At 42.0% G+C, this 24839-nt stretch overlaps 1 protein-coding gene and 1 long non-coding RNA gene across 3 annotated transcripts in view; one reads left to right on the top strand and one right to left on the bottom strand.

The window, feature by feature from the left end:
- The window catches only part of fbn1 (fibrillin 1), a 311649-nt gene extending 288912 nt beyond the window's left edge, over positions 1-22737 (bottom strand). Inside the window, exons 1-2 of one of the 2 annotated variants that reach the window (XM_051920648.1) lie at positions 22162-22737; positions 21772-22083 (exon numbers count right to left, since the gene is read on the bottom strand). In XM_051920648.1, the coding sequence (XP_051776608.1) occupies positions 21772-21935 (164 nt within the window). In that variant the 5' untranslated portion in view covers positions 21936-22083; positions 22162-22737. The remainder of the gene's footprint in view (positions 1-21771; positions 22084-22161) is intronic. The other variant, XM_051920647.1, reaches the window with a different exon arrangement.
- LOC127526167 (uncharacterized) overlaps positions 1-24839 on the top strand; it is a 368097-nt gene that overhangs the window by 278204 nt on the left and 65054 nt on the right. The window lies entirely within an intron of this gene.

Genomic DNA, 24839 nt, shown 5'->3' with positions numbered 1-24839 from the left:
ACACACTAGGGCCAATTTCGGATCGCCAATCCACCTAACCTGCATGTCTTTGGACTGTGGGAGGAAACCGGAGCGCCCGGAGGAAACCCACGCAGACACGGGGAGAACATGCAAACTCCACACAGGGAGGACCCGGGAAGCGAACCCAGGTCTCCAGGTCTCCCAACTGCGAGGCAGCAGCACTACCCACTGCGCCACTGTGCCGCCCAATAGGAAACTATTATAGTTTTAATACAAATGGCATATCAAGGTCTCCTTTGGTGTCTGATGTTATCCCCTGAAGATGTACTACGTTACTTTTCCTGGATACGCCCTTCTTTCTACAGTAATTCATGCGGAGGAAGACCGGACGGTGTTAGTGGTTGTAGATATTGTAACGTCCCAGCCAGTTTGAAGGCCTTTTGGAGTGACTGTTTGGTCCGATTGAGGGAGGGCGGAGTACAGTGCGGGTGGGGAGAGTTTTGGTACCCGGGACGGGATGAGGTTGGGGAGGTTCATTGGAGAAGGGGCTAGAAGGTTGTGTTGTAGGGTTACGAAGTCGGCGTTTTTCTTTTTCTATTTTAGCTTTTCTTTAAAGGAACACAAATATGCGAGAACTATAGGAGCTCGTAAATAGTTCAAAGTCAAAGACGTTCATTTTTTTCGATGTTACAACTCTGTTTTTTTTTTTCTTCTTTACTGTTCAAGTAAACTGTTTCGTGAGCTTTACTTTGTCCATCTGTTTTTTTTCCTCCTTTTCGAACCTGACGCGGAGGTCACTACAATATTCTTCAGGATATTGTAAATTGATGTTTTCATCTTCCGCACCATCACCACCATCTCTTTCAGCAGAGTCTATTGATACGCATTTAACCAATTTGCCATGGAACTAATTGACAATTTTTACGTTAATTCATTTGACTTCATCGTTTCTCGGTGCTGGGATTGCCCGTGTACTCATTGTTTCTGTTGATAACCCTTCGTGATGAAATTCTTCAATAAGATTTGGACATAATACATCTCCTTTAATTGGTGAGAAAAACGTTAAAAGTTATAAGAGCTGAGAGCGCAGGAAGTGTGTCTGACAAAAGCATTCACACCAATGAGAGGTGAGAGGACCGCGGGCGTGGGCCGTTAACCGGAAATGGTGGAGAGGAGGGCGGGAGTTGAAAAAATCTCATGGCCAAAGTCTCGACTTGCAGGACTTGAAAAAATCTTCCAAAAAGTCTCATCTTGTCGAAGGATTTTTTTTATATAATCGAGAGAAATACATAAAAAATGTTTTAGTTAAATGATTTTATTTATCCATCCATCCATTATCCAACCTGCTATATCCTAACTACAGGGTCATGGGGGTCTGCTAGAGCCAATTCCAGCCAACACAGGATGCAAACAGGAAACAAACCCCGGGCAGGGTGCCAGTCCCCCACAGGGCACACACACACCAAGCACAATTTCGGATCGCCAATGCACCTAACCTGCATGTCTTTGGACTGTGGGAGGAAACCCACGCAGACACGGGGAGAACATGCAAACTCCACACAGGGAGGACCTGGGAGGTGAACCCAGGTCTCCTTACTGTGAGGCAGCAGCGCTACCCACTGCGCCACTGTGCCACCCCAATTTTATTTACTTTAGTTACAAATGCACTAAAAAGCAAAAAATAATTTTTTATTTAACCACAATTTTCATGGTTAAATGTGACTAAACAAAATTGTGGGGTGCATTGTGTGTGCATTAATTGGAATCGCATAACCATTAATTACAGCAAAATTTGTCGCGCAATAGCTTCGGGTTTTGACAGATCATTGTATTGTCATTGATACTGATCACGTATGCAAAATTTGAAGAAATTCGCTTCGCCAAATGTGGGTTTAAAATCAGTTGCAATATTTGACCCAGACAAACAAACAGACAAAGGAATCAAGTTAAATACAATCGTTTAATAATAATAATAATAAAAATCACTCAATATTACATACAAGTGGTGGGGGACCCAAAAATAACAAGAATTTTTTTCTGGAGGCTGGAGGGGCATTAGTTCCGACGTTTGTCGCTAGGTGTGTGTACGAGACTGCCCTCTGCATCATTTGGCCAAATGCGGCGTCCTAGGGGTAAGGTCTGTAAGGTCTGTCAGTGTAATTTTTCTTTCTCTGTTACCATCTTCGTCAATTCAGAGGCGGCCTTAGGGGTGGACGGGGCCGAGGGCTGACCAACCCCATGCGGGGCCGGTTACGTCAAATGCTGTTACTGGTACATGCGGACTGTATAAACTTGCGTGTAAATTTAATAAAAATAATGTTAACATACACCCGATTTTCTCATTACAGTATTCAGCTACATTTTTGCAAAATAACACGCAGACTTTATCAAAATATAACCGGGGAATATAACTTGACAAATCCGCTCGAACGGGATATGCAGACCTCAAAAGCGGGGGCCCCCTTAGGCGCGGGGCCACCAACAGGGGTATTTTTTTTTTTGTTGGACTTCCTCCAATTTAGCAGGGTGACCCCGTTGGTGGGCGGCATGGTGGCACAGTGGTAGCGCTGCGGCCTCACAGTAAGGAGACCTGGGTTCGCTTCCCGGGTCCACCCTGCGTGGAGTTTGCATGTTCTCCCTCAGTCCAAACACATGCAGGTTAGGTGCATTGGCAATCCTAAATTGTGCCGAGTGTGTGCTTGGTGTGTGTGTGTGCCCTGTGGTGGGCTGGCACCCTGCCCAGGATTTGTTCCTGCCTTGCGCCCTGTGCTGGCTTGGATTGACCCTGTGTTAGGATTAGCGAGTTGGAAAATGACTGACTGACTGACCCAGTTGGTGTCCCAACTATTCATCTGCTCTACGATGAACACATTAATATAACAGGTGTATTTTCATTGGCAGATATGAAAGGCACTATTTCAAGTTTTACAAATATAAAGATACTATATGCATTTTTATAGACGGATCAGAAGGGCACTACTTAAAATAAATGGACAGATATGACATGCACTATATAAAATAAATAGATGGACGGCTGTGACTTGTACTGTATAAAATATTGATATGACAGCTGCTATACAGTATACATTTCCATAGAGAGGTGTTCAAAGGCACAATTTGAAAGATTAGATTTGAAAGGCACTCTTTAAAATTTTACACATGTTGAAGATATGATATATATACATATATATGTATATGGTACCTCAGTTCACGAACGTCTCGGTACACGTACAACTCGGTTTACGACCAAAAAGTTCACCAAACTTTTTCCTCGGTTTACAACCACACACTCGGTATACGAACAAGCCAGGTTCCCTTTCGGTTTGTACATGTTCAGTCTCTCCCTGTGCATTTCCTGTGCAGCGAGCAAGAGAAAGAGCGCGACACACACATATACACATACACACACACACACACACACACACACACAGAGGCAGCGGGAGAGAGAGGCAGCACAAGAGACAGAGGCACACACACAGGAGCATGCGCGAGAGAGGCGCGCACACACAGGAGCGCTCCAGAGAGACACACAGACAGGCGCTCCAGGCTCGCAAAAGAGAGACACACGCGCACACACACAGGCGCGGGAGAGAGAGGCGCGCACAGGCTCGAGACGCACGCACGCACGCACACACACACAGTCGCGGGAGAGAGAGGCGCGCGCACACACACAGGAGCGCGCTAGAGAGACACACAGACAGGCGCTCCGGGCTAGCAAAAGAGAGACAGACGCACGCACACACACACAGGCGCGGGAGAGAGAGGCGCGCGCACACACACAGGAGCGCACTAGAGAGACACACAGACAGGCGCTCCGGGCTCGCAAAAGAGAGACGCACGCACACACACGAGAGAGAGAGCGAGCGAGAGGGACGCATAAGGTAGAGAAGGCTTGTTTTTGTTTTCACTTCTATTTACAGTGATCGGTTCGTAGCCTGCATTGTTGCAATGTTACTTTTCTTGGTGGTTTATTAAATTACGGATTTTTCAAATGTTCATTTTTTCCCCTGTGCTTAAAACAGCTCATTAAAAAAAGTGTTTTTAGCGAGCGGTTCCTACCACTATAGCGCGAACTATTGCAGTGTTAGTTTTCTCTGTTGCTCAAGGTTTTCTCAGTGTTATTCAATGTTTTTACATTTAGTTTACCATTACGCTGTGCATTCTATGGTATAATTAACTATATTTGTGCTTAAAAACTAACAAATATATATATATATATATATATATATATATATATATATATATATATATATATATACAGTTTGTACGGTCTGGAACTGATTAATTGTATTTACATTCAATCCTATTCAAACCAACTCGGTTTACGACCAGAGTTATGGAACGAATTATGGTCGTGAACCGAGGTTCCACTGTATTCTTTTTTAAATCTGAATCGCAATGTGATTATTACACTTGTGGTTGGTCAGCTAATAATCAAAATACTCTTTGGCAGATACTGTATAACATATCTGTGAGCTGCTTCTCACAACTGAGAGGACATGGCGGATGTTTGCCGACTGGCTGACCTGCCACAAGTGTTATTTGGTAGGTTGCCATGTAAATAATCAGATTGCGATTCAGAACTAATAATAATAATAATACATTTTATTTATATAGTGCCTTTCCCATGCTCAAGGCGCTTCACAGAGTCTTAGAAAAATGTAACATTGGATAGAACAATGAAACGGATAACAAAGCATTAAATAGAATTAGTAAAATACTAAATTCAATACTAAAAGAAAAACCTAACAAATAACCTAATTTGTGATATAACAGACACACAATTTATCCTGAGCACCTGGACTGAGAGATAACTTAATATTCTGCCCTTTCTTTCAGATTAAGTTAAAAGCCTTCATGAACAGAGGAGTTTGAAGTTGTTTTTTAAAAGAATTCATGGAGTCGGCTGATCTTATTAATTTCGGTAGGTCATTCCAGAGTCTGGGCGCTATACAGCTGAAGGCCCTGCTGTCACCCATGGAGTGTAGATTAGTGTGGGGCACAACAAGATGACCAGAATCAGAGGACCTTAGTGGGCGGGCAGGCACATAGTGATGGAGAAGGTCACTGATGTAGTTTGGCGTGAGGTCATTTAAGGCTTTGTAGGTTATTAGTAGGATTTTCTATTCAATCCTGTAGGACACAGGGAGCCAGTGAAGACGGAGCAGGATGGCTGTGATGTGCTCGCTGCTGCTGGTCCATGTCAGGACTCTTGCAGCTGAGTTTTGAATAAGCTGGAGCTGTGATATAAGATTAGAAGGAGCACCTGCCAGCAGTGAGTTACAATAATCGATGCAGGATGTGATAAGAGCAGGGACAAGTTTCTCAGCGTTAGAAAAGGAGAGGAAGGAGCGAACACGTGATATGTGACGGAGGTGAAAGTAAGAAAGTTTCTTAATGTGATTTATGTGGGCGGAATAAGAGAGGGAGGAATCAAAAACGACATCAAGATTCCTTGCATCAGCGTTTCTCAGCCTTTAAGTATTTGCAACCCGAGTTTTCATAACAGTTGTAATCGCACCTCCCTAAGGTTTTTTTGAAAGGAGCCCACTAATACCAATTTGTTGTTTTTTAGTTAATGATATATCATAGATGCATATTTTATTATACCTACTTAACTTTTATCGACATTTATCTAACTCTATATTTATTTTTCATGTTTGTTTCATGAACTTCATGAAAGTTCATTTGTTTTGGTTTCAGTAGATGTATTTTTCATATTTTCGATTCTTGTTTTTTTCTTTTATTCACATCTTCACGCCCCCCCCCCCCAGGGGGGCCTGCCCCACAGTTTGAGAACCACTGCCTTGCATCAAGAAGAAGGTCTGATGAGATCACCGCCAAGAGTGACTGAAAAGGAGCTCATTTTCTTAAGTAGCGCTTTAGTGCCAATACGCAGGAGTTCAGTTTTGTTGCCATTTAATTTTAAAGACTTCTGCTCCATCCAGGTTTTAATTTCACGGAGGCAAGTTGTGAGCCGAGAAAACTAAGAATGTAATACTGTACTCCGATCTTCACCCTCTCAAGTAAGCGAACCCGCTGCCGTGGCACAGCATCAGTGGCATCGCCTCCGGCACTGACGTGCGAAGTTTGATCCCCATGAGGGGATGAACCCTGATGAGCCCTGATGAGGGTGAAACACGTGTCATGTGCTCTTTCTATTGTTTGGCAGATACTGTATCATATTATTGATATAAAAGACGCTATATAAAATTTTTTAAAGACAGATAAACATATGAATATGAAACACATTACATAAAACAGCTAGATATGACATTTTCTTTAAAGGTTTATCATTAATGCAGAAGGCACCATGTAAACTTTATTACGTCCATGGGGACAGTCAGAGTGTTACAGCAGCCTATACAAACCAACAGCTCTCACTTACACAAACGAACTACACAAAGTGTAAAAACAGCACAAGAACTAAATATTTATGCCTAATCTATTTACATTTAAATAAAAATGCTAGTTCCGCCATTGTGGTGGGTTGGCACCCTGCTTGCGATTGGTTCCTGCCTTGTGCCCTGTGTTGGCTGGGATTGGCTCCGGCAGACCCCCGTGACCCTGTCTTCGGATTCAGCGGGTTGGATAATGGATGGATGGATAGTTCCGCCATGCCCATCTTGTAAAGTCGGAGGGCTGCTTGTTAATTTGTACCCTGGAGCTGCACCATGGTAGCTGGAAGTGGCCTGCAGCATGACCAGGGCTTTGTGCCCAGGCCTCCGCTATCCATCCTCCTCTCTGCTCCTGACCCCCATGTAACCAGAATGGAGTCGGCCTCCCCGATTACCATCTTAAACGTCATGTTGGAGCTCCCTGTTCTCATGCCACGGTCCTGACATACTACTACATCAAAGGGCACTCCATGTTGGCCTTACCAGGATGCAGGATGTGTCCTTTGTAATGTTGCTCCCCTGACCATCATGCATTCCAACACAGTGGCGCCTGGCGAGGGGGTATCAGAGGCCCTAACCCCTGACTCCTTTTTGCAATAATGCACTAGATTAGTAGCGGTAAGCCCCTGATATTTTTGTTCATTACTTAGGTCTTTGCCCCTCATCGATGTTACAACATACATATAAGACACACATGAAATGAGACTCCATGGCCACCTCTCCCTCTTAGATTGAGTAACTCCAAGGGGGGAACCCCCCCAGTTCATTTTCAATGCTAAATAAGACCACATGCAAATATAAGGAAGGGGGCTAAGACTCCTAGAAATGTTGCTGTTCCCACCCTTGACGTTTTCTTTTCCACTCCCCCCATACTTTCGGGTGGCACATGTCCATCCTCCAATCCCCAACCCCCCAATTTGAACCATATTGAGCCAAGTTTGCATTTGGGGAGCTTTGCATGTCAACTAATTTTTTCCAAACTCTGAAATCAGTGATGCTGTTCAGTAAAACAGGGGAGTCACTCCTTCTGGTTTAGTCTTCCACTGAGATGTCACACATGCTGACCATGAGCAGGTAAGAAGGATGAGGGGGGAAACGCAGCCCTTGACAGCTCCTCTTTTGCTTCCCATAGACCACGACTAGGAATTGTCAAGCGAACCTTTGATGTCACTTCCGCCCAACAGCCCGAGGTTCCTCCCAAAGCCAAAGTTAAACCTGAAGTCAGCGTTCTTTGTGGACCCCCGACCTCAGAGAGGACAGTTCTCTGTTAAGATAAGGCCAGGACATCTCTTGGGTTGATGGTCCTGAATTTTTCATTTGTGAGCTTAATGTTTCTTTCCGCCTTAACAAACCAATGCTTTGATGCTCTCATTTCCAATATCTACAGTACGTACTGTATGTCAATCAGCCACAACATTATAAGCACCTGCCTAAAATTGTGCAGGACCCCTTTGTGCCACAAAAACAACTGTGGACTTCACAAGACCTCTGAAGGTGCCCCGTGGTATCTTCACCAAGATGTCAGCAGCAGATCCTTTAAGTCCTGTGAGTAGCGAGGTGGGACCTCCAGGGGTCAGACTTGTTTTTCCAGCACATCCTACAGACATTCAATCAGATTGAGATCTGGGGAAATTTGGAGGTCAAGTCAACACCTTAAACTCTTTGTCATGGTCCTCAAACCATTCCTGAACAATTTTCCAACGTCTGCAACAATCTTCAGGTAGGTGGTACGTGTCAAAGCGACATCCACATGAATGCCAGGAACCAAGGTTCCCAAGCAGAACATTGCCCAGAGCATCACATTGCCTCCACTGGCTTGTCTTCCTCCCATAATGCAACCCGCTGCCATCTTCTCTCTGGGTAAGCGATGTACACGCACCCGGCCGTCCATATGATATAATGGAAAACGTGACTCATCAGCCAGGCCACCTTCTTTCATTGCTCCATGGTCCAGTTCTGATGCTCACGTGCCCATTTCAGTGGGTCAGTGTGGGCACTCTGACCAGCCTGCAGCTACGCAGCCCCACACACAACATGCTGCGATGCTCTGTGTACTCTGATACATTTCTCTCATGGTGCGCATTACGTTTTTGACCCATCTGTGAAGCCTAGCCCCCCACGGCCATGAGAGTATGGAAAAGGGTGAAACAGGACTCATTAGTAAAGGCCAACCTGGACAAAGACATAGTAGTGTTTGGGAGATCCGGAAAAAGAAAACTTGGGAAGAAAGAATAAATGTGGTTAATGGGGTCTTATGGAACGCCAGGAGTGCATTAACTAATATGCAAAAAGTTTTATCTCCACAGAGGACGATTAAAATGATTAAAGAAAATATCTCCATTTATGAAAAGATCAACCCTCACGATAAGAGACCCCAGACAAAGAAAACGTAAGATAAACTTTATATAGTTGTGGCGTTTTTAAATTTTAGTGAATGTTATGTTTTTATGCAATCGGCTTGCCTTGGCTGCTTCATCGGGGAACTGTACTCGGGAGAAGGAAAATGGGGGTGAAAGAGAAAAACTAATATGATTTTACATTCATAGCTGTTTTTAATGAGATATGAAATAAAATAAGATTAGTACAAAAAAAAAAAAAAAATCTGTGAAGCCTAGACTTCATACACCATGTGCATCAATGACTCTTGGGCGCCCATGACCCTGTTTGCTGGTCCACCGGTTATCCTTCCTTGGACCAGTTTGGGTAGGTACTGACCAATACATACTGGGAACACCTCACAAGACTTTATAATTATTTGTAAAAGGACAATTTCAGACATTCAAGAATATACAGAAAAAGAGAACTCAAAAATGTAAAAACGCAAAAAATTAGAAAGTTGGCACAAAGAGAAATCAAAAAAAGAACCAGAATCCAAAGAGTAAAAACTTTTAACATGCAGAGAGCCCAAATTCTAGAGAATCAAAAACACAACTTGTAAAATCGCAAAAACACAAAGTGAGTGCAAAAATGGCTGAGCCTCAACCACACCAGTGTAACATCAGGGGGGCCCTACCCCCTTGGGCTCAACATATAAAAGACAAAGTATATCATTAATAGAATTGATATAACTGTTGTGAATTGAGACACAAGCATGGCAAAAAGGGGGTTGAGGTCTTTGAAATTGCATAAAGCCTTCCCTTGCCAGCCCAGAAGAAACTCACTTCAGATCAGCTTGGGCAAGACAACTACTTGCTTGCTTGCTTCCAGGATAGCAGGCCCAGAAATGAGCAGCTGGCTTAGAAAGTTAAAAAAAGACAATAAAAGGCTCAGTAAAATGCAAAAATGCATAACTATAGTGAGAAACTATTAAAAACTCTGACTAGAAGAGACACATCCCACAAAGAATCCATATAAAGCATAGCTTCATTATTTCAAAACATTAGAACAAAATATAACAAAATACTCAAAAGAGCAAAAAGAGACAAAAAGCATTTTCCTACAAAGGCAATCCAAGGTACACAAATCCCAATACGAAATCCACAAGCAAAATCCAATAATGGAAGCAAAAATCCAAAATCCTGAAATTCTCCAGACATCAGCGCTCAGTGATCCACTGACTGGGTGATCCCACTCAGGCCTGCTGATGAAGGCAAGGGGAGGAGCCAGCAGCAGGGATGTCAGTGTGGCCACACCTCTTGAAGGCTCCTCCCACAACATACACAGAATGGCCTCACATGTAAAGACACAGTATATACAAGCATAACACAAAATACATCAACATATAAAGAAAGAAAGAATTCAAAAATAACAATAACTGATACATCTCCAGGTTGGAATGCCTGCCCAAGGGGCTTCCACTAAGTTCTGAGTAAAGGGTCTGAATTCTGGTGTCAATGGGATATTCCACATTTTTATTTTTAAGAAATATGTAAAATTGTCTAAAATGATCTTTTCATTTGGTCACTCTGGGGTGTTGAGTGTTGCTTGATGAGGGAAAAATTAATTGAAGTGATTTTAGTACAAGGCTGCAACATTGCAAATTGACTTTTTGAAGTCACCAAAGAATGCCAGAGTCACCAGTCATGCTAACGTACAAGTCTTTGAGAATGTGGGACAAAACCACAAACACAAGGCGACAATTTCAAACTCCACCTGGAAAATAACCAGCTGAGAACTCAAAACTGTGATGTATAGAGAACTTCAGAACCACCCTGCCTATACAGTCATCACCGTCTCCCTGAAGTAGAAATCTGCAGCACAGCAGGTTACATGCATTGCTGTATGACGGAATGGAAATAAATTCATTGATTTATGTGTTAATAGTACCTTTAATGACACATATACAGAGTACAGTGAAGTTCTTGCTTGCACGAGTTAATCTTTAATGGAAATGCACAATGCTTTGTATTTATCCCATCCCTGTTTCTCTCAGGGCATGTTAAAGTATAGTGTAGTATACTATGGTATATTCTGGATTAGTAAACATTAATGAAAGCAACAGCAAATAAATATCCCTCCTTTTACTGAACCTGTACTGTTAATAGTATGGTGTCACATGGTATGATGCATTATGGTTGAGTTAAGGTGTAGTGGTGTTGCACGATGCCTTTCATTTATCCCATTCCACTTACTTTAGAGGGCATATCACATAGTATAGTATAGTATAGTATAGTATAGTATAGTATAGTATAGTATAGTATAGTATAGTATAGGACAAGCATCAACCAACAACACAACAATCAATCCACACTTTGCCATAATATGTAACAGTACTGGTCCAATATAGTATAGCATAGTATAATTGAGTTGTAATGCTGATGCTTCGTATTTAACCCATTTCGGTTACCGTAGGTGGCATTTTGCATAGTATAGTGTATTGTAGAGTAGTCTGGTATAGTAAATATTAAGATAAGCAGCAACTGACAAATATTAATCAATCCATCCTTTTACTGAGTACATACTGTTAAATTGCATAGTATAGTGTAGCAAGTTATGGTGTGGTATATTATTGTTGAGCTAAGTAGTAATGGTGATGCTTGATGCTTTCTAGCTATCCCATTCTGAGCATGCTAAATAGTATAGTCTAGTATAGCATAGTATAGTCTGATATAGTACACTTTAAGATAAGCAGCAGCCAACAACTATCCATCTATCCATCCTTTTACTGAACCCATACTATGTATGGTATGATATAGTATGGTGTAATATAGTTGACCTGTAATGGTGATGTATGATGCTTTATATTTATCCCAATTCAGTCACTTTAGGGGATATGTTACTAAAGTATAGTGTACTGTAGTGTAGTATGATATAAAAAAACATTTAGACAAACAGCAACCAACAAATATCTATTAATCTACCCTTTTGCTGACCCAGGGTGCTTTAGATGTTACCTAGTAGAGTGTGGTGTAGTGTACTGTAATATGGCATAATAACCACTAATGCAAGCAACAACTAACAAATATCCCACAAAAAACCATTTCCCCGACTCCATAATGTTAGACAGTATAGTATAGTATAGTGTAGTATAGCATAGTGCATAGCACTTTTTGTAGTATAGTATAGTATAGTATAGTATAGTATAGTATAGTATAGTATAGTATAGTATAGTATGGCATAGCATAGCATAGTATAGTATAGTATGGCATAGCATAGTATGGCATAGCATGGCATAGTATAGTATAGTATAGTATAGTATAGTATAGTATAGTATAGTATAGTATAGTATAGTATAGTATAGTATAGTATGAGTCTGGCAGAATAAACACTAATATGAGTAACAACTGACAAATATTCCACAAGAAACCTTTAACCTGACTCCATTTTGTTAGACAGTATAGTATAGTACAGTATAGTAAAAATAAGGCTAGCAGCCACAGACAAACATCTTTTCATCAAACCATCATTTTACTAAACCAGCTCAGTGTATACAGCTGTATAGTGTAGAATAGTATAGTACAATATAGTATAGCATGTAGTGTGGTGTGGTGTAGTATAGTATAGCATAGTGTAGTGTGATATAAGGTGGCATAGCATAGCACTTTTGTTATATAGTATAGTAAAAATAAGGCTGCAGCAACATGTATCTATTCATCAAATCATCATTTTACTAAACCAGCTCAGCCTATACAGCTACATAGTATAGTACAGTCTAGACTAGTCTAGTATACTATAGCATAGCATAAGATGTAATGGTGATGTATGAAGTTTTGTATTTATTCTTATCCACTTAATTTAGAGGGCATGCTACATTGTATGGTATAGGATAGAATAGTATAGGATAACATACATAGTATAGTAAACATTAAGACACGCAGCAACTGACAAACACCAATCTATCCACCCTTTTGCTGACCTCATACTGTCAGAGAGCATAGTTTAGTATAGTGTGGTAGAGTATGGTATGGTATGTTACTTTTGAGTGAAGTTGGAATGGTGATACATGATACTTTGTATGTATTCCAGTTACTATAGAGGACATGCTACATTGTATAGGACCCCATACTGTTAGACAGCATAGTTTAGTATAACTCTGGTACAGTATGGTATATTATTGCAGAGTTAACCTGCAGTAGTGAGACATGATGCTTTGTATTTATCCCATTCTGATTACTTTGGAGGGCGTGTTACAGAGTGGAGTATGCTATAGTATAGTCTGGTATGCAAGCAGCAACCAACAAGTACCCATCAATCCACTTTTTTACTGAACCTACACCCTCTGCTTTCAGGGTCATGGGGAGCTTGGGCTGAACCTAACAGCACGGTGCCCAGGCAGGACCCAACCTCGGGTGGGACTGCAGTCCACAGCCGACATGGCACAGTCAGTACACATATCTATGCCAGTTTAGAGTTTTGAATCTGTCTACTCTGTAAATCTTGGGAGAAAAACAAAGCATTCACCGAAAACCCCAAGTGAACCTTAAGAGAATCAGTCAAGAGCACAGAGAGAGGGAGAGGCGCCGGGATTCAAACAAAAATCCTCTGAGGCTGTCAGGCAGCAGGACAGCAGAAACCAACAAATCTACAAGTCGTAAATCAACTCACAACTTAGCTGACAAAATTCACAAAACAGAGAAGAATACAAGCAGTTTAACACGGTCTGGTGTCGCACCCAGAAGCTGAGCTGGGGTTTAAGTGGGGTCCCTCTGCTTTCAGGCCCCACCCTTACAATGGCATCAAAAGCCCGAGAGAGTCGTCCTTTTAGCGCTAAGCGTCTGGTAAGATGTCTCCTCCTTAAATGCCGCACTGTTCAGGCTTTAGGCGGAGGCTTTTCTGCTTTCTTGGACGTACGACAGGTTGCTTTAATAAAATCACAGAATAAAATGAAAGAGTATTGCAGGTATAAGTAGCAATTCTGTGTGAGCTTAAAATATAATAAAGCATTCATTTCTAATCATTTGTTTTCGGGTATATTTTGTGTTGACCTTCAATTTAGTTAAAATGACATTATCAGCAACCTCACAGCAGGTGCCAAGCATTCATTTCCAGGGGTATTTCATGGTTTCTCTTGCTTAAACTCGTGATGGGGTTTGAAGAAGCCCTTTGGGAAGAAGACCTCTCTGTACAGAATCTGTTCAAGGCTTCTAACTGCGAGGGGGGCTCTACCTCGCTACCCTCACTTGTGCTGTTAGACCCCCCAGTGACACTAAACTGGAGTAAGCATTGTTAGGAGACCTGTGGAAATTGCTACCATTTATTATTTCAGCTGGGCACATGATTCCAAACTGAAGACTCAGCTGAAAGTCCAAATTCAGCGACAGCTGCGCTTGAGAGAAAAGCTCCGCTGATGACGGAATGGGTGGACCCCACCGTTGTCAAAATCGCCCGTTCTGTGCACATTTTCCAAAAGCTGTAAAAGAAGCATTGAGCTGCACGAGCATGGCTCTCGGCTGACATCACTACAGCAAGAACATTGTCTCGATTGTGAGACCCACCTATAACGATGTTCTGTGTGGAGATACGAGAGCGGGCCTTCTGAGGTCAGTGGTGGGCACGGCTGAATGGTAATGGAAAGCACTTCCAGCCAAGCCTCCACCCAGCCACCCAGAAAACGGCAATGGAAGTGGGACATTATTCTACCAGCTGTCATGGGCAATTGTGTTATTATGTTTGGAGTGGCTCAGCCCTGCAGGCGTGATGCCAGTTTAGTGTCAGGGGACCCTGTGAGTCACTGAATCCAAAGCAAGACAGAGCAGGACCCCTGCTTGATAATATGGAGGAACTGCAGAACTGCCGTGCTGGTGTGGAGAGGCACTGCCCGGCAAATGAGTCTGCACTTTCATCTTCCATGGGCCTCACAGAAACAAAGGAACAAACCATCGGGCTGGCCACTTGTGTAGTGCGCTACGGCTGGCGCCAGGCTTGAGGATGGCATGAAGGGTCTGCAATATTCTTCAGTATACAAAAGGAATTTAATGGTAAGCTTCAGTGTACCCAATCTAAACCTCCCCATAGACTCACCAGGAATTAAGGACGCAACCAGTAAAGGGAATGTTAAACCTGAGGGGGCCGACTGAGCAAGCAGAAGCAACCCACCAGTTTACTCAGCCTAATCCATGCAGGCTCAGACAATCTCAGAAGTAACAGGGCACAAAGTCTGAATGGGATTTCAGTCCAGCACTCAGCAAAGAAGTCACTGGAAAAAAACGAGGAGATACGTAGCAGGCCGGGAACTGAATACAGTACAGCCATAGCAGCACATACCACTGTGCCGCCCTCCTCTTAGTATAGTAGAATAGAGTACAGTGGAGTAGAGTAGAGTAGAGGAGTCATGGTAATACTGAGGCTTTGCATTCACGTCTCAAGGGAGCAATTCACAGTAGACATGACGGCTGTGAACAGCAGACAAAGATCTCTTCATAATCCACCAATGAATGGACCCCACTTAGTCTATACTGCTACATGCTATGGTATGGTATAGTATAGTATTAGTATAGTAGGGTTGGGTTATAATGGTGATACTTGATGTTTTTTATGTATTTAATTCCAGTTACATAAGAGGGCATGCTATGTAATATAGTATGGTATAATCAACAATTAAAGCTAAAAGCAAAACACACATATCTGTCCATCAATCCACCAATTAAATGAAACAACTAAGTCTATACTGTTGTATAGTATAATATAGTAGACAAAAAGGCCAGAGGCAACAGACACATATCTGCCCATCATTCTGCTAAGTAACTGAAGGCACTTAGTGTATATTCTTACATAATGTTTAGTATAGAATAGTATAGCTGAGTTGTAATAGTAATACTGATACTTTGTATTTTATGTCATTCTAGTTTTATAGGGAAGTATTTCTGCAGAGTATAGTATAGTAAACATTAAGGCAAATTTTAACAGACAAGCATAATATGGTATCCATATTAATATAATCCACCACTTCACTGATACCATTACACTATGAGATAATGCATAATATAAGTATAGTATAATATAGATTAATTGCAAGGGTAATGCATGAGGTTTGCATTTACCTTATTCCAAACATAAGTGGGCATTTTACACAGCATAGTATAGTATAGTATAGTATAGTATAGTATAGTATAGTATAGTATAGTATAGTATAGTATAGTATAGTATAGTATAGAACTAGCAACACCAATCTGTAAATTAATTGAAGCCACCTAGTCTATACTGTTAGACATAGTATAGTATAGTATAGTATAGTATAGTATAGTATAGTATAGTATAGTATAGTATAGGACTAGCAACACCAATCTGTAAATTAACTGAAGCCACCTAGTCTATACGGTTAGACATGGTATAGTATAGTATTAGTTTTAGTATAGTATTAGTATAGAACTAGCAACACCAATCTGTAAATTAATTAAAGCCACCTAGTCTATACTGTTAGGCATAGTATAGTATAGTATAGTATAGTATAGTATAGTATAGTATAGTATAGTATAGGACTAGCAACACCAATCTGTAAATTAACTGAAGCCATCTAGTCTATACTGTTAGACATAGTATAGTATAGTATAGTATAGTATAGTATAGTATAGTATAGTATAGTATAGTATAGTATAGTATAGTACTAGCAACACCAATCTGTAAATTAACTGAAACCACCTAGTCTATGCTGTTAGACATAGTATAGTATAGTATAGTTTTAGTATAGTATTAGTATAGGACTAGCAACACCAATCTGTAAATTAACTGAAGCCACCTAGTCTATACGGTTAGACATAGTGTAGTATAGTATTGTATAGTATAGTATAATAGTAATAGTATAGTATAATAATAGTATAGTTCAGTTTCAATGGGATTTCATAATATGCTGAATTTACTTCTTTCAAGTTACATAAGCGGGTGTCTTTCACAATACAGTATAGTATAGCACAACACAGCATAGTATAGTATAGTATAATAAAAAATAAGGCTATCAGCAACAGCCAATCTGATCAATCCATCAACCCATCCTTTTACTAAACCTGTTCAGTCAATACTGCTGAATAGTATAGTATAGCATAGCATAGCATAGTAAAAATAAAGCTAGCAGCAACAGACACATATTTATTCATCAAACCATTATTTTACTAAACCTGCTCAATCTATACTGCTGAATAGTATAGTATAGTATAGCATAGCATAGCATAGTAAAAATAAACCTAGCAGCAATAGACAAGTATCAATTCATCAAATCATCATTTTACTAAACCAGCTCAGTCTAAACAGCTACATAGTATAGTATAGTATAATATAGTATAGTATAGTATAGTATAGTATAGTACTCAGAAGCTGAGCTGGAGGTTAAGTTGCATCTTTCTCTTGCCTTTCCATAGAATCAGAAACATGTAAGACGGCTGTCTCTAAAATGCTAAAAATCTGCTCGAATGTCTCCTCTTTGAATGCCGTACAATTCCAGCATTAAGCAAGCGACGACGGTGTGTAAACGGGATTTTCTGCTTTCATGGACCTTCCACAGGCTGCTATGACAAGATAATACAATAAAATGAAAGAGTAATGCCACCCTTACAAAGATACCCTGGTAGAGGACTGGACAACAGGTGGTTCGCAGGACTCAGCCAGGGCCGCCCAGGGAGCCTGGCAGGTGTCCAGACTTGTGGTTTCTAACTCCACTCCACTCCCTAGTTAACGTGATATGGACCACCAGAAACAGGCCAGGGGGTGGGAGTAGACCGCTCTGAGGGTTCAAGCCTGTAAGATGACTGACCTGAATTGACAGACTAAGCACCTGCATCAGTGGTGGCTATGTGCTCCAATTCAGGTAAAGTGCACTTATTCAGTGTGGTCAATGATCCGTCTGGTGGATGAATGAAGACCTACAACAAGTCCTCATGCCCTGAAGGTTCGACTTTGGTGCTGCGCCTTTCCCAATCAGCACTCCATCAATGGACAATTAGTTCTGATGTATAAAATAGGCAGGAGCAAAAATGAGTTGGCAATTCCGACATATCGTTACATACATATGGACATCATAAGAACAAAAAAGAAAAAATGCAGGAATACTTTTGCACATCTGTAGCTAGTTATATTGTTTTGGGAAGTTAATCTGTGTTAAGACTGAAGAAGAGCGCGGTACAAATCACATTTTAACATGTAAGCCTTTTGGTATGCTGAGAGATACATGGAGCACGGCTGTTCATAGACCAAAAAGGCTGAAGTGGCTACAGAACTCTAATTCACACTGCACTGTCTTCAAAACCATTTTATAATTATTGTCCTATGGCAGACATAGAAAGTGAAAAGCCCCTCGTGTACTGCACACAAGCAAAGCACAAATGAGAAAGGGGAACAACAACCGAGGCTACGGATGTGAACTCACTGGCCAACAAGTTTAAGGAATACAAGTTCCAATCCATCAGGGGCAAAAAGCTAAGCTGCGGTTATTTTAGGTTTAATGGAATTCATATGACAAACTTCTGGATATGACTGCACGTTTCTCTGCAAGTGACTGCACTTCCATTTTTAATTAAAAAAATGCAGAAAAGCCCTACCATGCTGAACAACAAATGAGAAATTAGAGAAAAGCAACTGATTGGAATAGAAATTCTGATTGGCTGTCTAAATGTTTGGATGGCTAAGCTCCTTGTTCTGAATGAAGGACACACACATATATATATATATATATATATATAGTCATGGATTGGCCGGCATCCTGGCTAAAATGAACCCCACTCTCTACCTGGTCAGGAGGCACATATAATGGAAGGTCTGGAAGAGAGGAAGGGCGTTCTCTGTCTCTGGCATGGGAGGCCAGCGTGCTGAGAGAAACAGATGGACTGGCCGTCCCTGTAAGGATGGATAGAAGTCCCTTACCTGGCCAGGAGGCCTGTATAATGGATGGACTGTATAAATGAGGCAGCCTCCTGACCAGGATGGGTGATGTTCTCTTTCCAGTTCAGGAGGCCAAAAAAAGTTAGGTGCGCAGCGGGAGACTGCCACCCATCTGCCTGCCATTCCCCAGTACACTGGGTGACAGCATCACATCTGTCAAGTCCCATTTGGACACCTGCAGGGCAGCATGGGAGTTCTGTTGGGGTTAGGAGCTGTCACAAGATGGTTCCACCTGACCCACAAGTTCTTCCTGGGGACCAGAGTTTGGCATTGGAAGTACCCCCGAGTGAAGTTTGAAGGGGTACCAGTCATGTCGCCCAGAGAATTGGAGTCAGGAGTAGAGGAGGAGGAGGAGGAGGGAGAAATTTGCCTGGGAGTGGTAGAGGAAGAAAAGGAGACTGGAATGGATTGTTACCTGTTACAGGAAGAAGTCGATAGATAGATAGATAGATAGATAGATAGATAGATAGATAGATAGATAGATAGATAGATAGATAGATAGATAGATGTGAAAGGCACTATACTGTATGATAGATAGATAGATAGATAGATAGATAGATAGATAGATAGATAGATAGATAGATAGATAGATAGATAGATAGATAGATAGATTCTAAACTGTGTAAAACAGCAACAGAATGACAGTTACACTTATTGTATGCTGCGGTTTTTATAGAATGCCTTATAATCATTATTTCTGTGAGAAATGATATTTATTTTGATTGACTCACTGAATAATCAGGTGATTGAGTGATTAGTTAGAAATCAATGTGCATCCATTAATTAATAAGTAGTTCTTTTCTTTTCTTTCTGTTCTTCTAAAAAAAAACATTTCATAGCGTCTGCCTCTGCACTTAATATTGAACAAATAATAATATTAATAATGAAGGCTTCAAAAAATCCTCCACTGTTTCCAGCCAAGCTGGACTTCTCCAACAGAGCTGGAATGTGCAGACTTTGCCAATACTTTAATTAGAAGAAGAAGTAAAATTCTGCAATTATCAAACTAAAGAGGACATTTTTCTCATATTATGAGTAAGCCAAAATAGATATTATCAAAGTAAAACTGCTTTTATTCCCATCTCTGTTTTTAATAGAATGTTATAATTCTACAAAATAATTAACAATTGCTGTTATAATAATTCTCATAACTGGACTATGGTGACTGTACACTGGATTAAACAAGTCTGACTATTTAAGTGTGGTATGTTGCGGAGTAGCGGTTGAGGTTTTCGTGTTTAAACCCTGAGGTTTTGGGTTCAAATCCCACTACTGACACCACTGTGTGACCCTCAGCAGGTCACTTCACCTGCCTGGGCTCCAAGTTGAATTACAAAAGAAATGCAACAAATTGTATCTTAAATGGCGTGAATCGTCGTGGGGGTGTGAAGTAAGTAATTATTATTATTTTCATCAAAACCAAAAAAGTAAAATAGTAAACTTTACTGGCAACCTCGTAAGTAATCGATACGTTCTCCTTATTCAAAGAATGATTAGGAATAGTAACATTATGAATGGAATAAGAATAAGAACAAGAACGCATTCATTTCCTGATTAGGCAAAATCCAAACATGGGGTGGGATGCACCGAGCGTAGGGATGGAGCGCTGCTGCCTCCAGCCGACCGCCTTCCGCCTTCGATCTCCGCACCCTGTCGCTGTCTGTGTGGTCCTTGCGCCTTCTCCCTGGGTTTGCGTGGGTTTGTCGCCCTACGTACTGCGGTTTTGGTCCCGAAGACGCGTCTGGATAACTGGCGATGCTAAGCTGTCCCAGTATGAGACTTGAGGAGTGGACCCTGCAATGGACTGACGTCCCGTCCACATTTGTCCGCTCATCTCGTTTTGTGAAACCCGCGATGTCTACCTGGAAAGACACTGACTGCCTCACCGCGATCTTCAATTGGATTACGCGGGTTTCAGGATAATCTTACAATAATTCTATAATATCATTATTAATTACACATTATTAGATAAATTAACAATTATTTTATTCGCGCGCATATCTTCTGAAGCTGCACGTTACAATTGCATATCGACGCCTACCTAGGAAACACCAATAGCGGAGAGTCCATCGCTGATGATATCCTAATTATAATAATTATTATTATTATTATAACGGCATTACGATCCTCACCACGACAACAACCTGAACTAAAATAAGTGGATGGAAGGAAATACATGAAAGAATTTGAAAAAATATGAACACTCCTTACGGAACCTGGGTGATCCATTCTAAAGGTGTGGCGGAAGAGACGGATCAACTATAAGGCGGGACACAATCCTGGACGGGACTAAAGTGAAGGATATAATCATAATAATCGTCATAACAACAAAGCCATAACACTAACCAGACAGTGTGACGTAGTTGGACCTCCAACTCTGAGAAAGGGGGTTCAGGTCCTAGTACTACTGTGACCCTGAGCAAGTCACTTCACCTGCATGTGCTTCAAATCGCAAAACAAACAAACAAACAAATAAATAAAGGAAATTGCCCAATTGTGTATTGTAAGTGTTGTAATCGATTTGGAAAAGGTGGCAGCCAAGCAAAAAAACTGAAGAATAATTTAAATTACGACTAAATTACGGATTGATTGATTGATTGGTTTATCCTTTATCAGCCAGTATAATTGAAATGTGAAAGTGCCATGCCAAAATCAAAACAGCGCTGCAGGTATTTTTATAAATATTTTACCACACCCGAATCGCTCAGTTAATCAGTGCTTTAATATACGACAACTAACCGACTGGACCACCGCGACACAATTTATCGCTTTACGATGAGCAGCAATGAAAACAGCGCAGGTTTGTATAGTCACGCTTTCTTTATTTTTCTGTATTAATGCCATTTTTCCAATTAAACGCCGCCATGCTGTTAAGTTGTGTTCTTTGTGAAACGATCCACACCTGCGCCGCATTTACGGGCTATAAATCCAGCGCGCGCCCCTGTCCCATTAGATACATAACTAATGTAATAGTATCTGGTCAAAAAAAAAAATAAAAGATATATATATATATATATATATATTAATAATACTACTACTACTAATGTACTCTGTTGGATCCTTTCAAAAGTTCAGCGGCGAACCTAACGGGCTTGCAAAGCAGAACAGCTCGCTCTCCAGAGCGCCTCATTAATTAATGTGAGAAGAATGTGAAGTATGAAATTACCCCTTTAGCACATCCTGGACGCCTCCCTTTCTCTTGGCTCTGCTGGCCCGTGGTTCGCTGGCTTTCACCACGTCTGGATCCGCTGCACCTTCATCGGCTTTGCCAGAAGAATATCGGACAGCCGCAAATCCCACAAAAAGGGTCAGCATCCACCCCGGCCTCATAGTGCAGAGAATTATTTGCGCTTCCTCGTTTTCCTGGAGGAGCGCAGCGGCGTTTATTTAAAGTAATAATAAAAAAACAATAATGATAATAATAAAGAGTCCTTTGCCCGATTGTCCACTTCTTGGTGTCCAAGACGGGATGACCCAACTGCAAGAGAAAGAAAGAAAGACGATCGTTGTGATAAACGCAGAAAAGTGCAATCGAGACAAGTGAATAAACAAGTACCTGTAATTTTTGGAAAGGGGGCGGGGGGTGCAGGGGTTCAGTGGAGTGCGATTAACGGTTTTTCAGTCGCTTGCGTACTCGGAGTTCTCTCACTCTCTCTCTCTCTCTCACTCTTTTCCCCTCACAGTGGTTTGTGCATAAGCATGCGCTTGATATTAAAAGTTTACCGTACCTTCTCCCCAGTCGGAGAAAAAGTCTTCGACCGCGAGCAAGGAACGAAAAAAAAAAAAAGAAGTTAAATATTGTCGATGTCAACAGCAGTTACAGTAAAGAATCTTGCAAAAGTAAACAGCAAAATCCAGGGTCAAAAACAAGAGGGGCGCCAAGGCGAAAAAAATCATGTGGATCAAAGCGTCCCCTTCATGGCGCATGTGGAAAAAAGGCGATGGGGATGGTTTGGATCCTGCATTCTGCCGATTCTCCTGCTGATGGGTCTGCCGCTGTGGGACCTGAGGAGTGAGCGCTGCCTTCCAATCCTCGCCGTGACTTCAAATCTCGCCCCTTCCTCTCGCGAGGGAGCCTGCAAAGAAAACTTTTTCAGCAGTGACTCATATCAGATATTAATAACCCCGATTTCTCCCCCGTCCTCTCACATAAAACACATGCATTTTTGAAGAGTCTAGACTGCGGATTATTTGCGATGTACGACCCCCGCGGGTATCTGACGTTGCGTGCCAAGTCCTCCTTGGGTGGGACCTGCTGTTTGGGATATTGATTAAGCAGCTCCAGTGCCAAGGCAGCGCGCGCTGTTTTACGAACTTCTTATCGTCAGATGGTTTGCGTTTCCTAAATCATATCCTCCTTTTACAATCTGACGGAAAACGTTAAGTCCTATATTTAGTAGGGCGAGATAAAGAACGCAGACATTTATGTGGGGTCTGTTTTTACGATAAGCACAAGCCCAAGCTGATTTACATTCATCCATTTATTATTTTTCTAACCCGTTTCAGGGGACGCGCGGGCAGCAGCCGAGCTATGGGCAGCTATGGGCACAGGGGTGGAAAGGAACCACGACAAGCAGCCACTCTCCACCATACCCACCACCATCCTGAAGTTTCTTATTGTCCCGTACTGGGCGATTGCTGTGTTTAGCAGAAGCATCGCTTTGAAAGACGACTTGTGTTATTTCAATGGGCGCCGTTAAATTGCATGTGTGTATGTGGGGTTTTTTTTTGGCATGGAGTTTGCATGTTCTCCCTGTGTCCACATAGGTCTCCTCCTACAGTCCGAAGACATGTAGGTGAGGTGAACTGGCATTGTTAAATTTGCCCTGCTGTGTATGTGTGTGTGTGTGTTTGTCCCATCCAGATGTTGTTCCTGCCTTACAGCCTATGATTGCTGAGATAGGCTCCACCTTCCCCACAACCCTGCTGTGGGTAAGCAGGTTAGGAAAATGGATGGACGGAAGTGTATATCTCCCCCTCCATTTTCTGAACTTGCATGCTTATCCAGGGTAGGGTCACAGGCACAAAGTTGGAGCAATCCCTGGATAAGGCAACAACCCACCACTGGTGCCACAGAGGACAGATGGGCATCCCGGCTGGATGACTGCATGACCTTGGGACAAAATGGAAGGTGCCAGAGGATAGACAAGCTGTTCCATCCCCCAAACGTTAAGGTGGCAGTGGTCCGCTGGAGGCATCCCAGCTTGGACAATTATTGCAGGGGATCATGGGAACTGGAGTCCGGAAGTGCAGCCCTGCTGGGCGTCCCTGGGTGATGCAAGGGGGCGCTTTCAGAAAAGGTTCTTCAAACAACCTGGAAGTACTCCCTACAAGTCATGCCAGGTCCCCAGAAGCTGGTCCAGGTCCAGTATAAAAACAGTGGGCAACACTCAACTGGATGTGGAAGGAGAGGAAAGTGTCATTGTGTGTATGGTTATTTGCTGTGTTTCTGTTTCATTGTGCAAAGTGCTTGGTGGATTAAAACTCCATTATTTGAACCTGTGACTGAGTTGGATGTTATTGGGTCTGGGGGGGGGGGGGGGGGGGCTTGGTGGTTTCCCCTACTGGTTACAACACAGAGACACATATATCAGGGACCAATTTAGTATTAGCCATCCACCTCTTTGGACTCTGGAAGGAAACCACCACAAGAAAACGGTGGAGAACATGCAAACTCCACGCAGGGAGCACCCGGGACCTGAACCTGGGGGTCACAGCTAAGCAGCAGCGCTATGTTTGTACCAACATACTAGTATATAGCGCCTTCTGAATTACTTCAGATCCTTCACTTTTTCACATCTGCTAGCTGGGATAGGCTCCAACACCCCCCTAAAAGCTCAGGATTAAGTGGGGTTGAAAAATGACTGGCTGACTTCCTATTAAAAACACGCAGGTGTAAATGGGAACACGTTAGATGGTGGGCTGCTGACTCCTTTGTCATTTCACTCTCACTGTTAACTTGACAGCCAGTGAAAGAAACAAGAAGTCATTCAAAAAGAGACTAGAAGAAGACATTAAGGACTGGGAATCATACGAAAATGCTGTAAATATTGGCTTCTAATTGAGAAATTAGGCAGGAACAAAAACCTGTGGTCACTGCGTCCCTCCAGGCTCAAATATGAGGACCCCTGACATAAATGGATAGATCAGCTTAAATCTACCATATAATACAACACTAAGGTCTATGTATGTGTGTGTGTGTCCAGTCCCTCAGAGCAATCTGATTGGTCAGCT

Source organism: Erpetoichthys calabaricus, chromosome 17 (assembly GCF_900747795.2).
Source record: "Erpetoichthys calabaricus chromosome 17, fErpCal1.3, whole genome shotgun sequence".
Classification (NCBI taxonomy): Eukaryota; Metazoa; Chordata; class Cladistia; order Polypteriformes; family Polypteridae; genus Erpetoichthys; species Erpetoichthys calabaricus.
Note: the sequence above shows the minus strand (reverse complement) of the source record. Positions and strands in the feature narration are given on the sequence as shown.